Source organism: Opisthocomus hoazin, chromosome 2, assembly GCF_030867145.1.
Source record: "Opisthocomus hoazin isolate bOpiHoa1 chromosome 2, bOpiHoa1.hap1, whole genome shotgun sequence".
Classification (NCBI taxonomy): Eukaryota; Metazoa; Chordata; class Aves; order Opisthocomiformes; family Opisthocomidae; genus Opisthocomus; species Opisthocomus hoazin.
In genome coordinates this window covers 32,104,645-32,128,607 of record NC_134415.1, presented here as the reverse complement: position 1 = coordinate 32,128,607, position 23,963 = coordinate 32,104,645, and the positions used below count along the sequence as shown (strand labels likewise).

Here is a 23,963-nt window from a genome sequence, read left to right as displayed (position 1 = left end):
ATCCTCCATACTGTAACCACAGATTTTACACTGTAGAAAGAAATTGCCAGCCATCAGACACTCTACCCTTCCCAGGGTTTCTGAAAGTCTTTATTACGCTGTTAGAGGCTTGAGACAACTTCCCTTCTTAATGCCTGCCTTCTCCTCCCGCAGATGGCAAGGAAAAAAACTGAAGAGAAATGGAGGTTGTATCTCCTTCATGTAATGTAAGAGCTCTGCTGATTATCCAAGTGGAAACAAGTTGTTCACCTGACAAATGCACAAGCCCTTTTCCATCCACCTAAAAGCAACAAGAAACTGGAAACATCGTGCATGCATGGAATCATGCTTCTTTTTCGCAGCAGTCAGTGCTGCTGCGCCCACTTCCACTAAAGGGTAGCTGCAGCTTGTCACTAAGGTGCTCACTTTGCTGCTTTTTTTCCATATTCCTTGCTAAAGTTGACATACTGAATTTGTCCTTATCAGTAGCAGGGAAAGATGGGATGGAGATGTACCCAAGGTTTTCAGAACACAAGAGTTATTTTAACTACACTGTCATTCCCATCCTAATGCAGCCCACCAGAGCTAACCTGGGGTACTGAGGAGTATCAGCTGCTGAGTTAAAGAGATTGTGAGACCAAATGGAGACAATTATTTCATGACTCTGAAATTCTTCTAATTGAACAACAGAGACCACAAAAGTCAGAAGTGTAGTGCAAGCAAGTGAAGAAAGCAGACGCACACAGAAAAATAGCAGTGGTATGTGCATGAGCCCAGACTGCGCACATAGGTGGAATGTACACACATTGAAACAAATCATATCTGTTTCCTCCTGCTGCTGTACAAACCAAAGAAGTAGGGTCAACTGTGTATAATTTAAATACACAGATCATGCATCTTAACATTTGCAACAGATTTAAACATACTGCTTGCATTGATCAAACACATGAAACACACTAAATTTACTGTTCAAATACAGGAAGGCTTCCTACTTACATTTGCTAGTGTATCCTTCTAATCTACCTTAAATGATTTGAGCTACTTGACTTCCAAATCCTCCTCTGAAAGGCTGCCCTAGAGCTCAATACAATGCTGTCACAGTAAATATACTAAGGTTTTCAGTCCAAATTTTCACGTTCAATTTCTTTCAGTTCTCCTGTTAAAATCCACACTTGCTCGTGTCTCAACAAGCTCTGTTCTCTAGTCACTTGCAGCAGTCACTTACAAACTCAGTTGCATAGTTAAAATTGTTATAACACAAACCTACAACCAAAGCACCTTAAGTAATTCAAAACCATGTTATGCAAACCTCTAGAAATATTTAGCAGATTGCTACGTAAATGTGTGCAACCAGCTGAAAGGAAAATGTCTGGAAAATGGATTCCAGATCATCAAAAGAACATCCTACTAAGTTCAAATACACAGCTTTACATTTTATCTGAGGGAGAACAATGGTGCATGCATGCAAGACACAATGTTATGGACCAACTAAACGGCAGAAATAAAAGAAAGGATATAACATCTGTGTTTTCACTCCTCCACCTTTCAGGATCACAATGAAGCAAAGCAGCACAAAGCCAATGCTTTGTAAAGGAAATTTCATTATTCTAATGCACTACTGGAATTTCTTTAAACAGTATTAAGTGGATGTGAACATGTCACTCCAAGGCACAAATACCAGACAATGAAATGAATAACACAAAGAACCTAATTATCATTCTCACAAAGCACTCCATATCCATCTGTAACACAGTACCAGATCTAATATTAAAATACAGGATTTCTGGATGCTCCTTCCATAACAGCTACTAAACACGTCTATATTTAGGCCTATCATTTGACTTCTCATTGTCTCATTTTTGCCTTCTGCAACATGGGGATAATTATATCTAAAATTTATAGATTCCACTGGAGCTCGTTTATGCCTAGAATATTTAAACTTTGTCATAATACAAGTAATAACTTTAACAAGAGTGACAGAGGAAGATCAGGTCTTTATGGAACATTCATCAAGAATATCTATAAATATTTCTGTATTGCAGAGCCTACAGAAGGTCATAACAGCCAACAGGTAAAGAGGTTATGAAATGGATTTAAAAAAAGACTTCTCCACTATAAGTCCTGCAGGGCACCAACACAGTTCAAAAAGTGCCCTGTCCTTGGAAGACGTGTCCTTAAGACAAATGTGCTGTGATCTTACAAGTGTATCTCCTCTGCTAACTGTTCTTTTCCACTCAGCAGGAATCAGGAGAGATCTTCACAATTTTTCTTTTTTTAATGTTAATTCAGAACCAGTAACAGGAGCTGGGTTAGCAACCCTGCAGTGTGAACGTCTCTAATTTTCACAACACTGACACGAAACAGGATAACAAATGCTTTCTTGCCCTACCTCACTATTGTGTTTCAGACACAATCAGCCAGGACACCCTGCAGCTGGGTTATTCCAAGAGTTCATGCTGTCTTTGTCTACTCACCCAAAACTGGTGAGAAGGACAATTAGTACCACAGCTGTTCATTAGGATCTAGAAAACCAGCCCCTCATTTCACAGGCAGGCCTATGAATGCAGAAATCTCCGTGATCATTAAAATTAAGTTCAGCCAGCTGCACGGCACAGGAAGGGCCCTCAGGCCTGCTCCCGGGGGTCTGCCTAAGATTGACAGTTTCATAAATGCTGAAAACTAAGTGTTCACTAAAGGGCTGTTTCCATATCTGGGATGTAAAGGCTGTCAGTCTAAGGAAGCAGATATGGTACAGTGCAGACATGGTAAAGACAATCCCTGCTCTGCTATTGTAACAGGTTTATTGAAAACATCAGCATCGAAATGCAAGGTAGGACATTTAACTCCCAGCAGAAACAATTTTCATCCATGTAACAGGTATGATATAAAATCACTGCACTCTATTTTTAGGTATTATATCGCTTTTTGTAATTGCATAGAGGCTTTATAGGGTCTGATCCTGACTTAAATCCACAGTGAACATTCTGCTACACGTAATAGTGACATTTGTTTTAACCTCGATTTCTTTAGTTTTTTTAAAATGCAAATATTTACTTTATTGCATACCAAATTACAGCAAATACAGTCAATTAGCAATTCATATTTTGTCAACAGCTTCAACACAGCTCTGAGGAACATACGCATAAATTACATTGCCCCAGGCAGCTGAGAAGTACACTGCTCTCAGGAGTACATTACAGGCAACACTTACTCTTCTACATTTTTGCTGCATCTTCAGCCTTATTCTACTGTTATTTGTGATATTCTGATAGTGTAAAGACATATGTTTACATATCCTCCAGAAGAGTACTGGAAGAAGGCAAGAAGAGATCGTCTACTACAGGGTGATACTTTGTTTGCCACTTTGATTATTGAATAATTTAAAAGATGAGATTAACAGCAAAATACACTTGGGTAACCCAAAATAGTTTTATATGTAAATATTTTCATGAGTAATAATATTATGAAAAAACGTACATATCTCCCCTCAAAGGACGTTTCAATTTCCATCACTCATCACACTGGTGAATCTTAGTTCCTCCCTGGAGTGAAAGTGGGGTAAGGACCAAATTGTGACTGAGTCACAAGTTTGAAACCTTCACTCCTGCAATAGTTTTGTAACTTCTCCCCTTATGATCTACCCCTGTTTTGAACACCTGTGCAGGCACAGCAGGATGTATCTCTTCATTACCCTTAGGTAAGCACACAGACGTCCTTAGGTAACAACTGCTAAAAATAACAATTGTTATGTTCTAACTTTTGAAAACTGCTGAACTCAGTAACTTGTAAATTTGATTAAAAGTAGCGCTTGCACAATACACATAATCAATGAGTGTCAGTAGTGAATGAATTGCCTGTCAGAAATACCATACTTCCTCTAAATTCTTAAGTCCTGTCTTAAGGACTTTCTTTCCAGATATGGTACTGTACAAAGAAAGGACAGAACAGATTACGTTCAGTATTTTTATTGCAATAGTAATATCTTTCTAGTAAATATGAACCCTATGTATTTACAATAAAATAAAAAGTGTGAAGAAGAGATGCAGTTTCTCTAGTCAAACAACATTTATGGGATTATTGTGCATACAGTATAAATACTGCCAGCTCTTTGGTCCCAGTTCTACTGTCAGCTCTGCAGAAGAGCTGCCATGCCATGTTTCACTCTTTCTGATGAAACTAAAACTATCTGAGTGCCCAAGAGACTGACTGAACAGGGCATACCTTCATTTTATGCCATTCCACACTTCATATATAACAAATGTAACAAAAGAGTAGGCAGAAAAGACTTAAGAGAGGGAAGGAGAGAAGCTTTTAGATGATCTGTAGCGAATTTCCCAGCAAAGTGCAAAAAAGAAAAAGGCAGCTCAGCAACAAAGGTACTAAAGGTCTAAGTTTGGCCTTTATTGCAAATTTATATTGCAAGATTCAGGGAAAATCATTATATCCCTTATGTTTCCGGATGCAAAAAAAATCTCTATCAAGTGTGAATTGCTATCAATATGTTAACTCCGTCCTCTTCTAGGCAAACTGCAGAAAACAGTTAAACCAACTCATGGCTAATAAAAGTGTACAATAATTCAGTTAAAAAGATTTTACTTGCTTTTCCCATATCTGCACTTCCCCTGTCAAGCGACATTCTTCTTTCACTTGTTCGTCCAATGGACAGCCTCCCTGTTTACATGAATAGGAGATTTAAAATTTCTCATGTCTCTTTCCACTAATAAGAGATGCTGTACCAAATAACTCATCCGTAAGTCATAATTTCATTAAACTACAAATTGCACACTAATACCTTCTTAGCTCACTTCCAATTTTATCCTAAGAGTGTAAAAAGTTACTCATTCCTAATATAAAACTACCTTGTCAGAGCCACTCTGAAGGCCAGAAGAAAGTTGGCTTTATCATCCAACCGCCGTTTAGCAGTACTTTTCAAGTAAGTAGCGAGTACTGAAATACAAACTTTACAGTTCTATGTCTCTCACACATGCTCAGAGTCTAATGTACTTTAAAAAGTCTTTGGTCACTTCAAACCAAAAGAGAATTTAAATGAATTTAGTTTTATGAAAGATGTCATATTGACAGTCCAAGTCCTAGCTGACAGGATTCGTAAAGCATGGCAAGCTTACGTCCTACAAAATCTGCAGATCTAATTAATGCTTTTGAAACAGCAATATCCTTAATTCCTGTGCCTGCATGCAAACTCCAGAACTTCTTCTGAGGCAGGTTAGGAGCTAATTATGTGTGCATATCTATAGCAGTGGGGTGCAGCTCATACTCACTAGGATGTTGACAGAGATCTATCTCATCATATTGTCTATGTTTACTAGTATTTCTGTAGAGCAAGCATCACAAGTCTCTAAGCATACAACACAAGATAATTTTACTCCCAACAGTCATCAGTCGGACTACAGTAGTCTGAGTCCGATTCCAGGTGGGCTGGATTTGAACAGCTGCTGTAGAGACTGAAGACTACATGCAATTATTAACTCCATGAACCATGAGACCCCTCAAAAACAGCAAAAATTTTAGCTTCAATTAAAACTAAGAGATTCAAACTATGCCTGCTAACAAGAAAACTAAGTAGGCTCTCCGAAAACAAGATTTCTATCACCAGATCAGCTGTGCAACCTTCCTTTCCTGTTGTGTACATGACTTGTGAGTATAAACAAATGCTCTTCATATTTATTACCATGTGGTTTTTGTAGCACCTTACACAATAAAGCTTTATTCTTTACTGAGTCTGGAAGCATTGCTGCAAGACAAACACTAATGAAAGCATAATAGAAAAGGAGAGCCAAATCTTGCTGAAAGGAATCTCTGGCTGAAGTACAACAGGGTCTTTAAAAGATCAAAGCATCCAACCAAGGAAATAAAAAAAGAATGCAAAACTCAAACAGTGGCAAAACATACAACAGCAGAATATCCACCTAATCATAACAAAAGATTTGCTCCTGTATTGCATTTTCTTCCAGAAAGAAGACAAATACAACATCCTGAAAGCACTCTTTTGAATTTACTGAAGACACTTGTAAAATGTGAAGATTTTTCGTATGATAATGTTAATTCAGAATATCACTGTAGTCTCCATAACACATCATATGTTTAAACCTCTAAAAAAAGGATTACTGAACAACTGCGTCATACTCATACTATTTATCAGGCCAGTTAATACAAAGTTCAGACCCTGATAAAACTGGAAATGAAACTGTGATCCAAGCAAAAGCCACCCCAACTTCTTGCATGTATGTATCTGCCACCTTCCCTCATGACACAGTCCTCTCCCAGTAATGGCCAGGCCCAAAGGGAAGAAAATGACAATTTTCCAAGGAGTAAAGCATTACTAGCTCAAGTGAAGTGCTATGAAGGCATGTGCTGAATTGTCTAATCAAAAACTTGTATTTTTCCCCTCATTCTACTTTGAGTTTGACCTTTGTAACATCTCCTGAGTTTCACTGGGAATCTCTACACCAATTCAGACATACGTGGTCGTAACCGCCAACAATGAACTACACAGTTTTCATCTAAATGGTGTCTAAATTGTAAACTTTAAATCCATATCTAAGTCCAGGTCTATTCCGCATGGGTTTGTGCTTGAATATCAACATGTTGTTCATCTCAGAGCGATAAACAGAGATTGCTCCAAGCTGTCAATGTCAAGGAGGGACTGAGAGTGCCCACAGAGGGCTATCACAGCTGCTTTCGTTGTTGTTCAATCTTAGAGATGAATGATAAGCATGAACATCAAACTGGAAGTCAAACCCTTCCTAAATCCAGGGACGTTCGGAAAGCTTTTTGATATAAACCAACTCTCTTTTGAAACACTGAATTTCAGTGCATAGATGGGGGGTGGGGGGGTGTGCATGTGAAGCATCTGAGATGGTAAAAATAATTCTAAGAATATGTAGTATTTACTTCCAATCATTTTACACACAGCAATACGTGCTTGGGTACAAGCTTCTGTATTGCTCTGAGTCACAGAGAGACAAAGTATTGACTAACTACCTGGACACCTGCAGTATGTTTTCTATATACTTAATTCTATGTTAACTCTTCAGAAGTTATCCACATTGTCTCTTGATGCGGGTTTATGCTTCCACCCATTCAATAAGAAGGATCTCCTGATAGTTAAAAGGTCATCTAGTCCAACCCCCCTGCAGCAAGCAAGGACATCTTCAACTAGATCAGGTTGCTCAGAGCCCCATCCAACCTGACCTGGAATATTTCCAGGGATGGGGCGTCTACCATCTCTCTGGGCAACCTGCTCCAGCGTTTCACCACCCTTACTGTAAAAAAATTTCTCTCATATCTAGCCTACATCTACCCTCTTCTAGTTTAAAATCCTTATCACAGAATCACAGAATCACAGAATAGTAGGGGTTGGAAGGGACCTCTGTGGGTCATCTAGTCCAACCCCCCTGCCGAAGCAGGGTCACCTACAGTAGGCTGCACAGGATCTTGTCCAGGCGGGTCTTGAATATCTCCAGAGAAGGAGACTCCACAACCTCCCTGGGCAGCCTGTTCCAGGGCTCCGTCACCCTCAGAGGGAAGAAGTTCTTCCTCATGTTCAGACGGAACTTCCTATGCTTCAGTTTGTGCCCATTGCCCCTTGTCCTGTCACTGGGCACCACTGAAAAGAGCTTGGCCCCATCCTCCTGACACCCACCCTTCAGATATTTGTAGGCATTTATAAGGTCCCCTCGCAGCCTTCTCTTCTTCAGGCTGAACAAGCCCAGTTCCCTCAACCTCTCCTCGTAGGGGAGATGCTCCAGTCCCCTCACCATCCTTGTAGCCCTCCGCTGGCCTCTCTCCAGTAGCTCTTCATCCTTCTTGAACTGGGGAGCCCAGAACTGGACACAGTACTCCAGATGAGGCCTCACCAGGGCAGTGTAGAGGGGAAGGAGAACCTCCCTCGTCCTGCTGGCCACACTCTTCTTGATGCACCCCAGGATCCCATTGGCTTTCTTGGCAGCCAGGGCACACTGCTGGCTCATGGTTAACCTGTCGTCCACCAGGACACCCAGGTCCCTCTCCGCAGAGCTGCTCTCCAGCAGGTCCACCCCAAGCCTGTACTGGTATCCCTTGTCCTATTGCAACAGGCCCTGCTAAAATGTCTGTACCCATCTTTCTTATACGCCTCCTTTAAGTACTGGAAGGCTGCAATAAGAACTCCCAGCAGCCTTCTCTCATCTAGGCTGAACAGCCCCAACTCTCTCAGCCTTTCCTCATAGGAGAGGTGCTCCAGCCCTCTGCTCATTTTTGTGGCCCTCCACTGAAACCACTCCCAACAGGTCCATGTCTCTCCTGTGCTGATGGCTCCAGAGCTGGATGCAGGACTCCAGGTGGGGTCTCACCAGAGCAGAGCAGAGGGGCAGAATCACCTCCCTTGATCTGCTGGCCATGCTGCTTTTCATGCAGCCCAGGATACGGTTGGCTTTCTGGGCTGCGAGTGCACGCTGTCAGCTCATTGATGTCACCTCATATTGAAGAGGTATGAAAAGCAAGAGCATTAGATACATCAAGAAATACAACATGCACTGAGAAATCAGTAACAAAGATGAACTCTCTGGTCTCTAATCAGAGTGGAGAAAGTTCATGTGCTCCATCATTCTAACAATCACTATTAATGGGGAAAAATGTCACATGGTGCCATTTTTTGTTCCCTTTGCAATCTTTGTTATAGCAGCAGTTCATCAGAACTCTGGAAAGATCAGCCTCTTGGTCCTGGGAGGCAGAATACTACTGCTATTTCTATAGTCCAAAAATATCTTATGACTAGACTAAGAATTCTGTTTTCCTCTCAGATAACACAAGCACCTAAACGTCAAAGACAAAATGTTGACTACCAGTTAGGAGGTTCTGAATATAATGCATACCACAAACGTAGCATGTATTTACCCCGCAGACTTATCTCTCTAGTGTGGATATGCTGCAACATTTTATTTTTCTGTCAAGTGTAACTAAATGAGAAAATATAACAACTTTACTGAGGTTGTGAAAGATTTATAGTTTTACCTTTTGTAGTGCTATTGCTGCTGTTCCCAGTTCTGCAACAAACTAATTGTCTTATTGCTGTAGTTTCTGCCTATGAGATTTTTCAACCTCAGGAAGCAAGTATGATTCCTTCTTACATATGATGGATATATACCACTTTAAAAATTCCTTGTGATTATACATCACATTTGCTAATTTGCTTATATAACCTTACATTAAGTGTTTTAATGAACCATGCTATAGGCTTACAGAAATACTCTGCTAATGACTATCAGCCTGCAGACTGGCTAAAAGAATGTCACACATCTGTAAATCCCTAAATCCATGCCAAAGCAATCAACTGACATATCCAGAAACACATACCTAAAATTCGTCACATTATCTCAGGCTTGCCAGTGACTACAAGGCAGAACAAGGGAAAAAGTAATCATCATAATAACCAGAAAATTTATCAAGAAGAAAAGAATACAATCAGTCGATTCAAGTCAGCTACTGTGACACCGGACACCCTTCAAAGGGGTATGTCCACTGTAGCTGCTGCATCAGAGAATGGTGGGAGCTACTGGTAGGTGGAGGTCTGGAATCTAACAAAGTCAAAGTACAAAAATTATTTCACATGACAACTACTCTAGTGCACATTGGTTAGCCTCCTTCACCCAAAATATGCAGGAAAAAAAAGTCAGCTGAATAAGGATAAACAAGGAAAGACAGGGCTACTTTTTAGAAATACTGATTTCCCATAATACTTCTCTAAATGCAAAGCAGAAGAACCTACACAGTCAGAAAATACTGTTTTTATCTGCTACTAAGGAAAAGCTAAAAAGCTAACTTGTTTCCTGTTAGCTGATCCAATGAGCTCAGTAATGTTTCACTGAACATATCGTGGGGGTTTTTCAAGCTTTGAGTATGTGCATTCAACACTGACAAACAGGCACCACACAAACACAGGATCAAGCCTTATCTTCTTCCTTGGAATGGTCTAACTACAGTTGAACCTGTGGTGATAACCCACAACCCTTTAAGCTTCTGATTGCTCATGCCTCTGAATTACTGTTACTTTCACCCATGTAAGTAATTTTTAATTTTTTTACAGAATATTAAAGTACGGAAACATACCAGAACAAAATTGTAAGCAGACACTCAGGTGTCTGGAATTATATATTATGATAAAGGTTTTACATTTTATTTACAGTATGATGTCAGAATGGAATGTCTTCTGTAGCTGCTCTTTAAGGTAACATTTATTTTCATTATTTATGAAAATCTGTAAATATAGTAAAACATTATTGTGCTGTGTATTAGAGTATACACTATGGAATATAAAAGATAGATTTTATTTTTGCAAAGTAGTAAAAACCAAAATTGAATCTGGTAAACACCAGAACTATTGAGTACAGAATAAATTTCCACCACTACCATCGCAGATGCTGCTCCACCAGAAACCACAGTGACAGAAGTACTAGAATAGACCAAGCGTTGGCAACCCCCAACCTCCTAACTAAAACGCTAAAACTTGCTTCAAAACAGGTTAGGTGAAGAGGTTTTGGTCGTTGGTTTGGGGGTTTGGTTTGGGGTTTTTTTCTGAAAACCCCAGCTCCTGATTTACAATCTACTGTTCCTACTGCTAGTATTGGAGTGCTGAACTAGCTAGAGTTTGGTTATTCAAAAGTTGCCCCTGCAGGGTCTTTTGTCTGTGTATTTGTATTTTTCAAGACAGTTCAAGTTCATCTGGAACATCTTTGAGATTAATGTCACCTTGCCTGCGGTTAGATTTCTTGCTGAATTTGCTCTCTTCCAATCATCCCTTCAGGGCTTGCAAAAAAACAACCAACCAAACAAAAAAACACCCCAAATAAAAATCAAGAAAAAGGATTGAGCTCGGATACAATATTTTCTTACACTTGCAGTTTTACGAATTTTGTGTCTAACTCAATTAAAATGCTCCACTACAGTAGGATAATGAGTAAAAGCCTCTCTTTTATCTACCTCAAGTCCTTCCAAGGTAAGTTCCAGTTCTGCTGTTCATAAATCACTCTTACTTTAGCTTAATGGGGTTTAAAAACGAGTATTTGCTGATAATTTGAGAAAGGACACTTCTATTGTTCACACTTTTTGGCATTGTTTTGTAACAAACTGAAGTCTGAAATACGTTCCCTGAGGAGGAAGCAAGTTCATTCAACTCTCCTCCTTAGTAAGGATTTATCAAATTAATTCAAAAATTACAATGCTTAACCTAATCACAACTTAATTTCAATTTTCCTAAAGGTAAAGTAATAATATTACAGTGGTTGATTAATGAAGCACACCATGTTTTAATCTAGGAAATTCCTAATTTTTCTTAGTGCTAAAATAAGTATATCCAACAGCAATCAGTCAGGAAGGTAGACTTATTGAAACACAACTGCAATTGCAATTAAATAATATTGCTGTCATCATTAACTGAATATATTTTAATAATCCCACCAAAATATTTGATCTCAAAATTCACGGTAGACCTATATGGCACATCTCACCTATCCTACTCCTCAGCAGGGCTAATGAGCCCAAGAAGCTTGTGCTGCTGTATACTGTACTGCCTCCACTAGCTCAGGACAGCTCATTCACAACTAGTTTGCGTACCCCTGTACAGCACTGTAGTATGTCATGTAATCATATCCTTACAGAAACAAAGGCAATTTAGCAAAGATAGCACAAATACAGACTCCGCAGCATTCGCCAATACTAGCGTATATCCTATGTGAATCATGCAACACTTGTATGACACACCAATGTCCACACAATGGAATATTCAACAGTTTACAGCACACACATATGATCACAAATTCATACACAAAGCCCCCAAAATAACATCACTGAACAAAACGAGATACCTGTATCTCGAGAGAATCTCACTTTGTGCTGACTTCAGAAAACAAGTCCTTCCCCTCATTTACTTCAGGATAGAAGAGATTTGACCATGGCTATACAAAGTTCATAGCTTCTTTATACAGAATTAGTCATTCTCCAGCAACCAGAAAACTTAAGTTGATCTAATTCTATAGCACCATAAAAACATGGGATGTATTTGTACATGCATATACATATGCCAGCACCATATATATCTATTTCACACAATCCTTACTTGTTTTAATGATATAGTAAATATTTTTGCCAAACCAAACATCAGAAAATGCCTGGCTGCAGAACAATTACATCCTCCATTCTGTTTTGGAAAATATGTAACACCTGGTGACATACCACATAACTGGTCACAGTTTATTAATAATCTGCTCCAAGTACTTTGGAGATAAAACCGAAAATCCATCCTTAAGAAATCATTTGCCCGCTGGAGTCAGATTTTTAGGACTTACTGTATGCCCATTTAGTAATCCCCAAGAACCCCTTCTAAAACCAGCATATAATCATAGAATCATAGAATTGTTTAGGCTGGAGGACACCTTCAAGATCATCAAGTCCAACCATTAACCTAACACTGCCAATTCCACCACTACACCACGTCCCTAAACTCTGCATCTACACGTCTTTTAAATACCTCGGGGGACAGTGCCTCAACCACTTCCCTGGGCAGCCTCTTCCAATGCTTGACCACTCTTTCAGTAAGGAAATTTTTCCTAATATCCAATCTAAACCTCCCGTAGCACAACTTGAGGCCACTTGCCCTTATCCTATTGCTAGTTACTTAGGAGAAGAGACCAACACCCACCCCACTACAACCTCCTCTCAGGTAGTGATAGAGAGCTATAAGGTCTCCCCCCAGCCTCCTCTTCTCCAGGCTAAACAACCTCAGTCCCCTCCACTGCTTCTCATAAGACTTGCTCTCTAGACCCTTCACCAGCCTCGTTGCCCTTCTCTGGACACGCTCCAGCACCTCAATGTCCTTCTTGTAGTGAGGGGCCCAAAACTGAACACAGTACTCCAGGTGCAGCCTCATCAGTGCCGAATACAAGGGCACGATCACCTCCCTACTCCTGCTGGCCACACTATTCCTGACACAAGCCAGGATGCCATTGGCCTTCTTGGCCACCTGGGCACACTGCTGGCTCATGTTCAGCTGGCTGACAACCAGCACCCCCAGGTCCTTTTCTGCCAGGCAGCTTTCCAGCCACTCCTCCCCAAGCCTGTAGCGTTGCATGGGGTTGTTGTGACCCACGTGCAGGACCCGGCACTTGGCCTTGTTGAACCTCATACAATTGACCTTGGCCCATTGATCCAGCCTGTCCAGATCCCTCTGCAGAGCCTTCCTACCCTTGAGCAGATCGACACTCCCACTCAACTTGGTGTCATCTGCAAACTTACTGAGGGTGGACCCCATCCCCTTGTCCACATCGTATATAAATATGTTAAACAGAACTGGCGCCAAAACTGAGCCCTGGGGAACACCACTCATGACCGGCCACTGGCTGGATTTAACTCCATTCACCACCACTCTTTGGGCCCGACCATCCAGCCAATTTTTTACCCAGCTGAACTGGGGTAAAATGAACATATTTCTATAGCCTACCTATAACCTCTCTAAAAGACAGACTTATATCAGATCTTAAGCATTAAGTTCTAATGTCATAAATATGAAGATATCACTGTTTTCAAAACCCTTTAAAAGAATTGCCTGACTTCAAGACACAGGAAAACAGATAGATTGTTGTTTCATAGAAAGAGAAACAGACCTAAAGCCACACAATGTTGTAAAGAAGGATATGTCTAGTGCTTACTGACAGCATCTTAACTGCTATTTTCCTGTAACTATGTAGCTGGCATTCAATTCTTTACCATTTTTCCAGAATTTGAATCCTTTATGCTACCTAAACTACAGCTATTTTTAGTGATTATCAGATTTGAGGACTACAAATCTCTGTAGTTATTGCACCTTCTTCTTCCTGCATATAATCTCTCAATTAAAACAAATGTGTCCCCAAAGAACTCTGAAGAAGAGGCTGCATTAACAAACTGTTTAAGTGAACCAGAAGCAAGCCAACCCCTCATGAATACAGAGTCTGTAATTAGCCAAAATGCTCCATTTTGCTGTTCACAGTGAGGCTGAGGCTCAATAAAAATGCAGGCAAGGCATTCCCATGAGGCTCACATATATTAATACATTACTACTAACCAGTTGCTTCACAGCAAAGAAACTGGGACACAGCTTGAAATTGGCTGGCTGCCTATTTGACAAAATGGCAAGCTATTGGTGACAAGTATTTTCTCTTATTTTCATATCCTTAGTGTCATAAACAGGCTAAGTAAGTACTTAAGTGTGGCTCCTAACAGTCACGTGCTCATAATGGTGTCAAACAGATAAAATTCAAGTTCTGACCGACCAGAGAACAACACTTCATAGATTCTGCATGGAGTCATGGTTACATCTTTGGATCACCCCAAACCAATTATCCCTAGCACTGGCTTTCCCAAAACTTCTAAGGATGAAGTCATCAGCTTCTTAAAAGCATAACTGAAATTAGTTCTTAGCCTGATTAGGATGCAGTCAGCAATCCACACTTCAGTGATGACCTTTTAAGCAAAAATGCAGAATAATTTGGGTGCCTCCATTACTACTCTGCTGAAGGCAATTTATAGAAACTTAAACACATAGAATAAAATAGTTTGGAATTATGATTATTTCACTTCAGTGGGACAGAGTCAGGAGAAGAATGTTTATGAAAACCCTTATTCAAGCTACAGAGGAGTAACCCATGAATATATCACTCCTACAGTTTATCAGCTCCCCCAAATCCCTCAGAAACTGAGGCACTCAGCTTCTCTTTTGTGTCAAGTTAAAATAAGGATTACATCAACTTTTCTACTCAGCCAACTAAAAACCTTAAACTTTAAGTATGTAGCTAATAAAATGTTTAGTTTATCAAATAGTAAGCCACTGTTCAAAAAAAAGGGTATTTCTAAAGCCAGTACTACAACACTATTACCAGCTGACAGGGTTATAAAAGCACCTCAAGCTGCAACTGCAAAACAATTCACCACCTTCAAAAAGCATGTTCCAGAATTAATGGGCTGATGTTCTGAAGTTTCAGTTCTTATCCAGAAATCCTCTATTATGTTAACCTTTTATAATTTGCCTTACTCTGTCCTTACAAGGTCATCATGACTTCCACTTCTGCAGTAGAATGCAGCCTTTCATCAATGGAGTGCAAGGATCATTTCAAAGTGCAAATGAATGCACATTGCCACTTGATGACTTTAATTGTCATAAACTTCACAAATTCTAGGCTAGTTTATGCTCACCTTTCGCAGGAGGAAGCAAATACGCTCAATATTTCTCAGCCGCTCTCTCTGTCAAGAAGAAATAGAGAAAAGGTAGGTTAGCTGGTGCTATAAATTAAAGACAACATACTACAATTACAGTGGGTCAAGATCATAATAAATGGCTGTAGGGAAGCAACACGTTATTAATCCGAAACAACAGTATTCACTTCTTACCTACTGCTTGCAAGGCAAATTATTTAGCCATTTCAAAGTCCCATTAAGTCATTATTTCACCTGTTACTGGGTGTAACAATATAAACTGGGGATTCAAGTCTGTGTCAGCCTTCAGCCAGAGGCTGCAACTTCTTTTTAAGTCAGCATTCGTGGCTCTATCCAATGGTGCTAATCTATACCACAGAGCGTTTTCAGGTACCCAGCCTCTGGCTTCAAGGTAATTCTGAATGGGAAAAACAACTATGAAGTTGGTATGGTAGCCCTTCCTCTATCACCATGAGGGTGCCTGAGCAGTATGTGATATTCGAATTTAATTCAGTAGTGAAGAATATCTGACATGTCCTAGAAATGTTGCTATAAACAAGAGACAGAATCACAGAATCACAGAATGGTCGGGGTTGGAAGGGACCTCTGTGGGTCATCTAGTCCAACCCCCCTGCCTACAGCAGGCTGCAGAGGACCTTGTCCAGGCGGGTCTTGAATATCTCCAGAGAAGGAGACTCCACAACCTCTCTGGGAAGCCTGTTCCAGGGCTCCGTCACCCTCAGAGGGAAGAAGTTCTTCCTCATGTTCAGACGGAACTTCCTGTGCTTCAGTTTATGCTCATTGCCCCTTGTCCTGTCACTGGGCACCACTGAAAAGAGCTTGGCCCCATCTTCCTGACACCCACCCTTCAGATATTTGTAAGTATATATTAGGTCCCCTCTCAACCTTCTCTTCTTCAGGCTGAACAAGCCCAGCTCCCTCAGCCTCTCCTCATAGGAGAGATGCTCCAGTCCCCTCATCATCCTCGTAGCCCTCCGCTGGACTCTTTCCAGTAGCTCCTCATCTTTCTTGAACTGGGGAGCCCGGAACTGGACACAGTACTCCAGATGAGGCCTCACTAAGGGCAGTGTAGAGGGGAAGGAGAACCTCCCTCAACCTGCTGGCCACACTCCTCTTGATGCACCCAGGGATGCCATTGGCCTTCTTGGCAGCCAGAGCACACTGCTGGCTCATGGTTAACCTGTCGTCCACCAGGACACCCAGGTCCCTCTCTGCAGAGCTGCTCTCCAGCAGGTCCGCCCCAAGGCTGTACTGGTGCATGGGGTTGTTCCTCCCCAAGTGCAGGACCCTGCATTTGCCTTTGTTGAACCTCATCAGGTTCCTCTCTGCCCAACTTTCCAGCCTGTCCAGGTCACGCTGAATGGCAGCACAGCCTTCTGGTGTATCTACCACACCTCCCAGTTTGGTGTCATCAGCAAACTTGCTGAGGGTACACTCTAACTCTTCATCCAGGTCGTTGATGAAGAAGTTGAACAAGAATGGGCCCAGTACTGACCCCTGGGGGACACCACTAGCTACTGGCCTCCAACTAGACTCAGTGCCGCTGACGACAACCCTCTGCGTTCTGCCATTCAGCCAGTTCTCAATCCATCTCACCGACCATTCATCCAGCCCACATTTCCTGAGCTTCCCTAGGAGGATGTTATGGGAGACCGTGTCGAAAGCCTTGCTGAAGTCTAGGTAGACAACATCCATGGCTCTCCCTTCATCTACCCAGCCAGTCATACCATCATAGAAAGCTATCAGATTGGTCAGGCATGATTTCCCCTTGGTGAATCCATGCTGACGCATTCATAAATACTGAAAGTCACTGTAATTAAGCACTGTGACTCAAAAGATGGTCTAAGCTTGATCCGCAGAAAGAAGACAAGTCAAAGACAGGTTTCTTTATAACGGCTCCTAATGTGAAATTCACTAGTAACACAGATTTTGCTCTGCATAACCCCATCACTGGAGTTACTGTGAAAGCTTCTACTGTTGGTCACTCTGAAGAAGGGAGAGGGGTTTTGTTGTCCTCAGAAGACTACCTGGTAACATTTTCATTTGGACATGGGAAAAATATTCTGAACAACCATCTTTTTTAAAGAGGTAATGTAATCTACCGATGTGAGAAGCCAACTCTCCCCTAAGCTTTTTGCTTTTCAAATGTTTTCAATTTGCTCCAAGTTTGAGTTTTATTTCTATTCTCCAAAGAAATGTCCCCTTTCTTTTCCTGTCCCCATGTTTAAGCCATTTTTTTTAAGAAGTATTATTTTGGAAAGACAATGAGACAGTGGTAGCTTGATAGGCACCAGACAAATATTATGCCTCTCTCTCGTGTCTGTGATCTAAAAGAAATTCAGGAATTTTAAACTCATGGCTGCAAACACGAGAATGGACATGTGTGGATGTGCCTGTGAAGCTGCAAAAATCTTTCTTGTCTTTAGTAGGAGGTAAGTGGAGGGGGAAAGATAATTCTCTCAATTCCCTTTAGAATACAGATGCCTAACTGCAGCTGGCCTTGGAGAAGCAGGAAGTCTGTCTTTGAACTGTAGGTAATAGAGTGTGAACCAGGAAATTTGAATTAAACTCTCAGTATTGCCATCAGTTTTGCCTCCGATTTCTCCTTAATACAGCCTTCTCTTGTCAAAAAGGCTCTGCCCTCTGTCATGAAAACATTGTGGAAAAGACATGAGTAAATATCAGACAATTTTATAAAGAAAACTACACCACCACATAAACGGAATATAGGCAGGAGCAACTATGCATAGGAGAAAAAGGAAAATACATTTAACCAAAGATATAAGAAATACCTGCTAAAAATCTTCCTTTTATGTCAATATAAAAGGCATCAACACTTTTACTGTGCAGAAAAAAGCAATCTGAGATTTTTGCTTGAGTTATCACAGAGTTTCATAGTCAAATATGTCAACTGATCACAGAATACTTTGCTGTGTTTTACTGGAAATTCTATGATTAACTTTTTGATAACACCATTAATATGATTGAAACAAGGACTTACTAACTTCTTTTATCCTAGAGACCAATTCCATTACCATCTTACAATCAGAGGAAATTATCTCCACAGAGCATCTTACAAGTTTTAGGAAGAGAACAAATTACTGGGATTTGGTACATATAAATACACTTTTTTTGGTATGAATTTCTCAAGATGGGAAGTAAAAACAGATAAAGTGAATTCAAAATCAGATTACTTCCATTGAAGTCCTCTAGATGACTTCTTAATGTAATTTTTTTCTTCTGTTCTCACTCTTTGCTTATATGTTAGTGAACAGTAAACAAATCTTATTCGAAGATTCACATAAAGATTACATTTAAAAATCATCAGTGGTCTAAGCAGTACTGCAAATCCTCTACTGAGTTATGAAACAAGGTTAAATGGCAAAGTACTAGCTACTGAATCTGGTTATCATTTGCAAACAATTCAATAACTTGATACTCTGTAGAGATCAAATTCAGCATCTGTCATATTCATTGTAATTCCCAGCCAGATGACGGGGAGCCAAGTTCTGCTCTCAGTTCTGGTGGTACAAATCTGATGCATGTTTAACTGTAGTCAGCTAAATCACCCTAGATTCTCTCTAATTAAGAGAGGAATTTTCATATGCTTAAATCTGGGTTGCATTTTGGTTCATTAGATAAAACTGAGTTTACAGTCCCAGGGTGATATTCAACCTTTTCCACAGCAGATGCAGCAGAATGTGTTATTTACTCTTACATCATGGGAGAATTTACAGCCCTGCCATGGGACAGAGAGGTCTTGGAATGCACCTCTTGTCAAATCCCTTCACGCTTTTGACTCACTGATACAAACAGTATGGGAGAAGGTGGTCATCCCATGCTTGAAGGCAGAGAAAGCAAATTATTTCAAAAAGGAAAACCTATGCCATAGAATAAAAAGATAAAAATAAAGCATTACCATTGCAATATATATCCTTCAGTTTTTGAACTTCCAAATTTTTTTCCTGCCTCCTTCAGCAAAAAGGAAATTTATTAGCATACAGAGTTGCCATCTGGCTTCCTAAGACTGGCCCAATAAATCAGCTTTCACAAAAGACTCTACATTCATTTCTGCACTCATACTTTCACTGACAGCTCAGTGCATCTCCCTTTCTTTAGTAGCTGCTGCTTAGCAAGCCACTGGTTGTACTCACTGCGTGGACTGGGTTGCACTGATCTATTGGGCTTTTGAAGTCTGTCCGAAGTTCATCAAAGGCGATTATCTGAAAAACATTTTTTTCAAATATTGTAATAAATGCTCATTCAAACACTTATTTTTCCTTTATGGACTAGTTATGCATCACCTCCCTTCCTCCCTTTCCAGAGAAAACATGGGAAACTAGCTTCCCTGACACACTCCTTTCACAACTAAATAGTTAAAACAAAACATGGGATAATCCTGCATACAACACCTGGAATCCACTAATCTGTCACTCTGTAAAATCCTATCTATAGCCTTTTCAGCATTGTTGCTTTCCAGATTTCTTCCCTCATATCAGCTAGAATTCTTTTCTCACACTTCCAAATGACATAAAACCATTTCACAAAAGAATACATCTCTAGACTTGATGGAAAAAGTCATTAGCTGCCTAAAACACAGAGGTGCATCGGATATGCTATTCCAGGTTTCATACATACACAACAGTCCCTTTTTACTAGTTGTTAACCCCACTTCAGATATTAATTCTGGATTAGTATCAGCTTAATTATTAAGCCGCTATTCATTATCAAGCAAACTCCTCAAAAGGTAAACCACTCTAGAGCAAAACATGCCCTTCCTAAATTCTGTCAGGTTTTAGAACCTTACTTCAGACCTCATTAATGGAGAGATGTCTTCTGCTTGTGTCCTTTAGTTTCCTTCATTAACTGATGGATTGAGACACACTGGTAATTACTGCCTGCTTTTAAAGTACAGCAGATAAAAATACCCCCAAAAATAATAATTTTTGATAATGTTTTATTGGAAAGAAAACAGCTGTAATAACCCCCACTAAATTTCATTCAAAGATCTCAAAGCATGCTGTTAACTTCATTTTATGTTTGCATTCTAGTAAAAAGTTTTCTTCTGCTTGCTTCACCCAAGGAATGAAAGCTCACTATGACAGGCACCACATATATAGACATTAAAACAGTGACTCCTTTTTACACAATTTACAACCCAGGAAAGTATTTGTTCTCAACAAAAATATGACGTAAGTGAAAGGTAGCAGTTTGTTAATTAGTATACGAGTGCAACAACCACTCTGTGACATGTTAGAGTATGCTTGCTGCATAGCTGTCCAAAAAGTAACCAACTGGGTGTCAACACAGACCTGCTGTATAGGTAAAGCACATTCATTTTACAGATATGCCATGCAGGAGCAGAAATCCTGAAAATGGCCTATCCATGATTCATATAATAGTCTGGTGAGAGGCTTGAGAATAAAACCTAGAGCTACAATCCACAAATCTAAGCACTACTCCACATCCCACTCTAACGCTGCATTCATCACACTGAAGCACATTTAAAACGATAAGTCTTAAATGACTTAAATGACCACAGAAACGTGGTGGGACAACTCGCATGACTGGCATGCTGTCATAGATGGCTACAGACTCTTTAGGAAAGACAGACCAACAAGGAGAGGTGGGGGAGTTGCTCTATATGTGAGGCAGCAACTGGAATGCATTGAGCTTGGCCTGGGGGCAAGTGAAGAAGGAGTTGAAAGCTTGTGGGTTAGAATTAAGGGACAGGCTCACACGGGTGACATTACGGTGGGTGTATACTACAGGCCACCCGACCAGGAGGAGGAGGTTGATGAAGCCTTCTACAGGCAGCTGCAAGCAGCCTCACAGTCACAGGCTCTGGTTCTCATGGGGGACTTCAACCACCCTGACATCAGCTGGGAAGACCATACAGCTAGGCAGGTGCAATCCAGGAGGTTCCTACAGAGCATCGATGATAACTTTCTGATGCAAGTGGTGGAGGAACCAACAAGGAAAGGCGCGCTGCTGGACCTTGTGTTAACAAACAAGGAGGGACTGGTGGAGGACGTGAAGGTTGGAGGTAGACTCGGCTGCAGTGACCATGAAATGGTCGAGTTCAGGATCCTGCGTGGAGGAAGCAGGGCGATAAGCAGGATCAAAACCCTGGACCTCAGGAGGGCTGACTTTGGCCTCTTCAAGGAGCTACTGGGAGGAATCCCGTGGGCCAGGGCTCTCGAAGGCAGGGGGGTCCATGAGTGCTGGTCGCTTTTTAAACAACACTTCTTCCATGCACAGGAGCAATGCATCCCCCTGAGAAAGAAATTTAGCAAAGGAGGAAGGAGACCTGCATGGTTAAACAAGGAGCTTCTAGCGGAGATCAGGCAGAAGAGAAAGGTGCATGGCATGTGGAAAGAGGGACAGGCCACTTGGGAAGAGTACAGAAACGTAGTGAGAGCATGCAGGGATGCGACGAGGAAGGCCAAGGCTCACCTGGAATTGAAGCTGGCAAGGGATGTCAAAAACAACAAGAAGGGCTTCTTCAACTACATCAGCAGCAAAAGAAAGGCTAGGGACAATGTGGGGCCGCTGCTGAATGAGGCGGGTGTCCTGGTGACGGAGGATGCGGAGAAGGCAGAGCTAATGAATGCCTTCTTTGCTTCAGTCTTCAGTGCTAAGACTGGCCCTCAGGAATCCCAGGCCCCGGAGGTAAGAGAGGAAGCCTACAGAGAGGACGACTTTCCCTTGGTCGAGGAGGACTGTGTGAGGGATCGCTTAAGCGATCTGGATGTCCACAAATCCATGGGCCCCGATGGAATGCACCCACGAGTGCTGAGGGAGCTGGCGGATGTCATTGCTGAGCCACTCTCCATCATCTTTGAGAGGTCCTGGAGGACAGGAGAGGTGCCCGAGGACTGGAGAAAGGCCAATGTCACTCCAATCTTCAAAAAGGGCAAGAAGGAGGACCCAGGGAACTACAGGCCGGTCAGCCTCACCTCCATCCCGGGAAAGGTGATGGAGCAGCTTATCCTGGAGGCCATCATGAAGCAAGTGGAAGAAAAGAAGGTTATCAGGAGTAGTCAGCATGGATTCACCAAGGGGAAATCATGCCTGACCAATCTGATAGCTTTCTACGATGACATGACTGGCTGGGTAGACGAAGGGAGAGCTGTGGATGTTATCTACCTTGACTTCAGCAAGGCTTTCGACACAGTCTCCCATGATATCCTCCTGGGGAAGCTGAGGAAGTGTGGGCTGGATGAGTGGTCAGTGAAGTGGATAGAGAACTGGCTGAATGGCAGAACTCAGAGGGTTGTCATCAGCGGCGCTGAGTCTAGTTGGAGGCTGGTGACAAGTGGTGTCCCTCAGGGGTCAGTACTGGGCCCAGTCTTGTTTAACTTCTTCATCAACGACCTGGATGAAGAGTTAGAATGTACCCTCAGCAAGTTTGCTGACGACACCAAACTGGGAGGTGTGGTAGACACACCGGAAGGCTGTGCTGCCATTCAGCGTGACCTGGATAGGCTGGAGAGCTGGGCAGAGAGGAACCTGATGAGGTTCAACAAGGGCAAGTGCAGGGTCCTGCACCTGGGGAGGAACAACCTCATGCACCAGTACAGGCTTGGGGTGGACCTGCTGGAGAGCAGCTCTGCGGAGAGGGACCTGGGTGTCCTGGTGGACGACAGGTTAACTATGAGCCAGCAGTGTGCCCTGGCTGCCAAGAAGGCCAATGGGATCCTGGGGTGCATCAAGAAGAGTGTGGCCAGCAGGACGAGGGAGGTTCTCCTTCCCCTCTACACTGCCCTGGTGAGGCCTCATCTGGAGTACTGTGTCCAGTTCTGGGCTCCCCAGTTCAAGAAGGATGAAGAGCTACTGGAGAGAGTCCAGCGGAGGGCTACGAGGATGGTGAGGGGACTGGAGCATCTCCCCTACGAGGAGAGGTTGAGGGAACTGGGCTTGTTCAGCCTGAAGAAGAGAAGGCTGCGAGGGGACCTTATAAATGCCTACAAATATCTGAAGGGTGGGTGTCAGGAGGATGGGGCCAAGCTCTTTTCAGTGGTGCCCAGTGACAGGACAAGGGGTAATGGGCACAAACTGAGGCACAGGAAGTTCCGTCTGAACATGAGGAGGAACTTCTTCTCTCTGAGGGTGACGGAGCACTGGAACAGGCTGCCCAGGGAGGTTGTGGAGTCTCCTTCTCTGGAGATATTCAAGACCCGCCTGGACAAGGTCCTGTGCAGCCTGCTGTAGGTGACCCTGCTTCGGCGGGGGGGTTGGACTAGATGACCCACAGAGGTCCCTTCCAACCCCTACTATTCTGTGATTCTGTGATTCTGGCATTTTACACGAGCACTCTGCAGAATTCAATTTATTCAACTATGACAAGTCAAAGTGCCAGAACAAACCACAAAGGGAACTATAAAGCATGATTATAAGTGAAGCATTTCTCCCCACGGATGCAGTATCTCTACAAGTTCGGAATTAGGTCTGTAACAGATGTTTAGGCTAAGGTGAAAGAGCAAATAATAGAAACTGTGAGAGGATCAGAGTAGAATTGTGAACAGTAAGGCTCATGACATCTCTATGCTTAATACTTCTTGAACAGGTCTTCATATTCTCAAGCTGGGCCAACTGTTAAGAGGGTAACAACCATGCGAGTCAGACACACACACTTCTGTTTGCAATTGGGTATCACGTCGGCACTGACAGCACTGACAGAAAGGGGGAAGGATGGCTCTATAACTGGTAAGAGAGCTGCCTCTGTTCATAGCTATGCC

At 41.9% G+C, this 23,963-nt stretch overlaps 1 protein-coding gene across 1 annotated transcript in view; it reads right to left on the bottom strand.

The window, feature by feature from the left end:
* The window catches only part of CNIH3 (cornichon family AMPA receptor auxiliary protein 3), a 57,905-nt gene that overhangs the window by 10,412 nt on the left and 23,530 nt on the right, over positions 1 to 23,963 (bottom strand). The window contains exons 2-3 of the mRNA XM_075413097.1: positions 19,377 to 19,445; positions 15,202 to 15,249 (exon numbers count right to left, since the gene is read on the bottom strand). Of these exons, the coding sequence (XP_075269212.1) occupies positions 15,202 to 15,249; positions 19,377 to 19,445 (117 nt within the window). The remainder of the gene's footprint in view (positions 1 to 15,201; positions 15,250 to 19,376; positions 19,446 to 23,963) is intronic.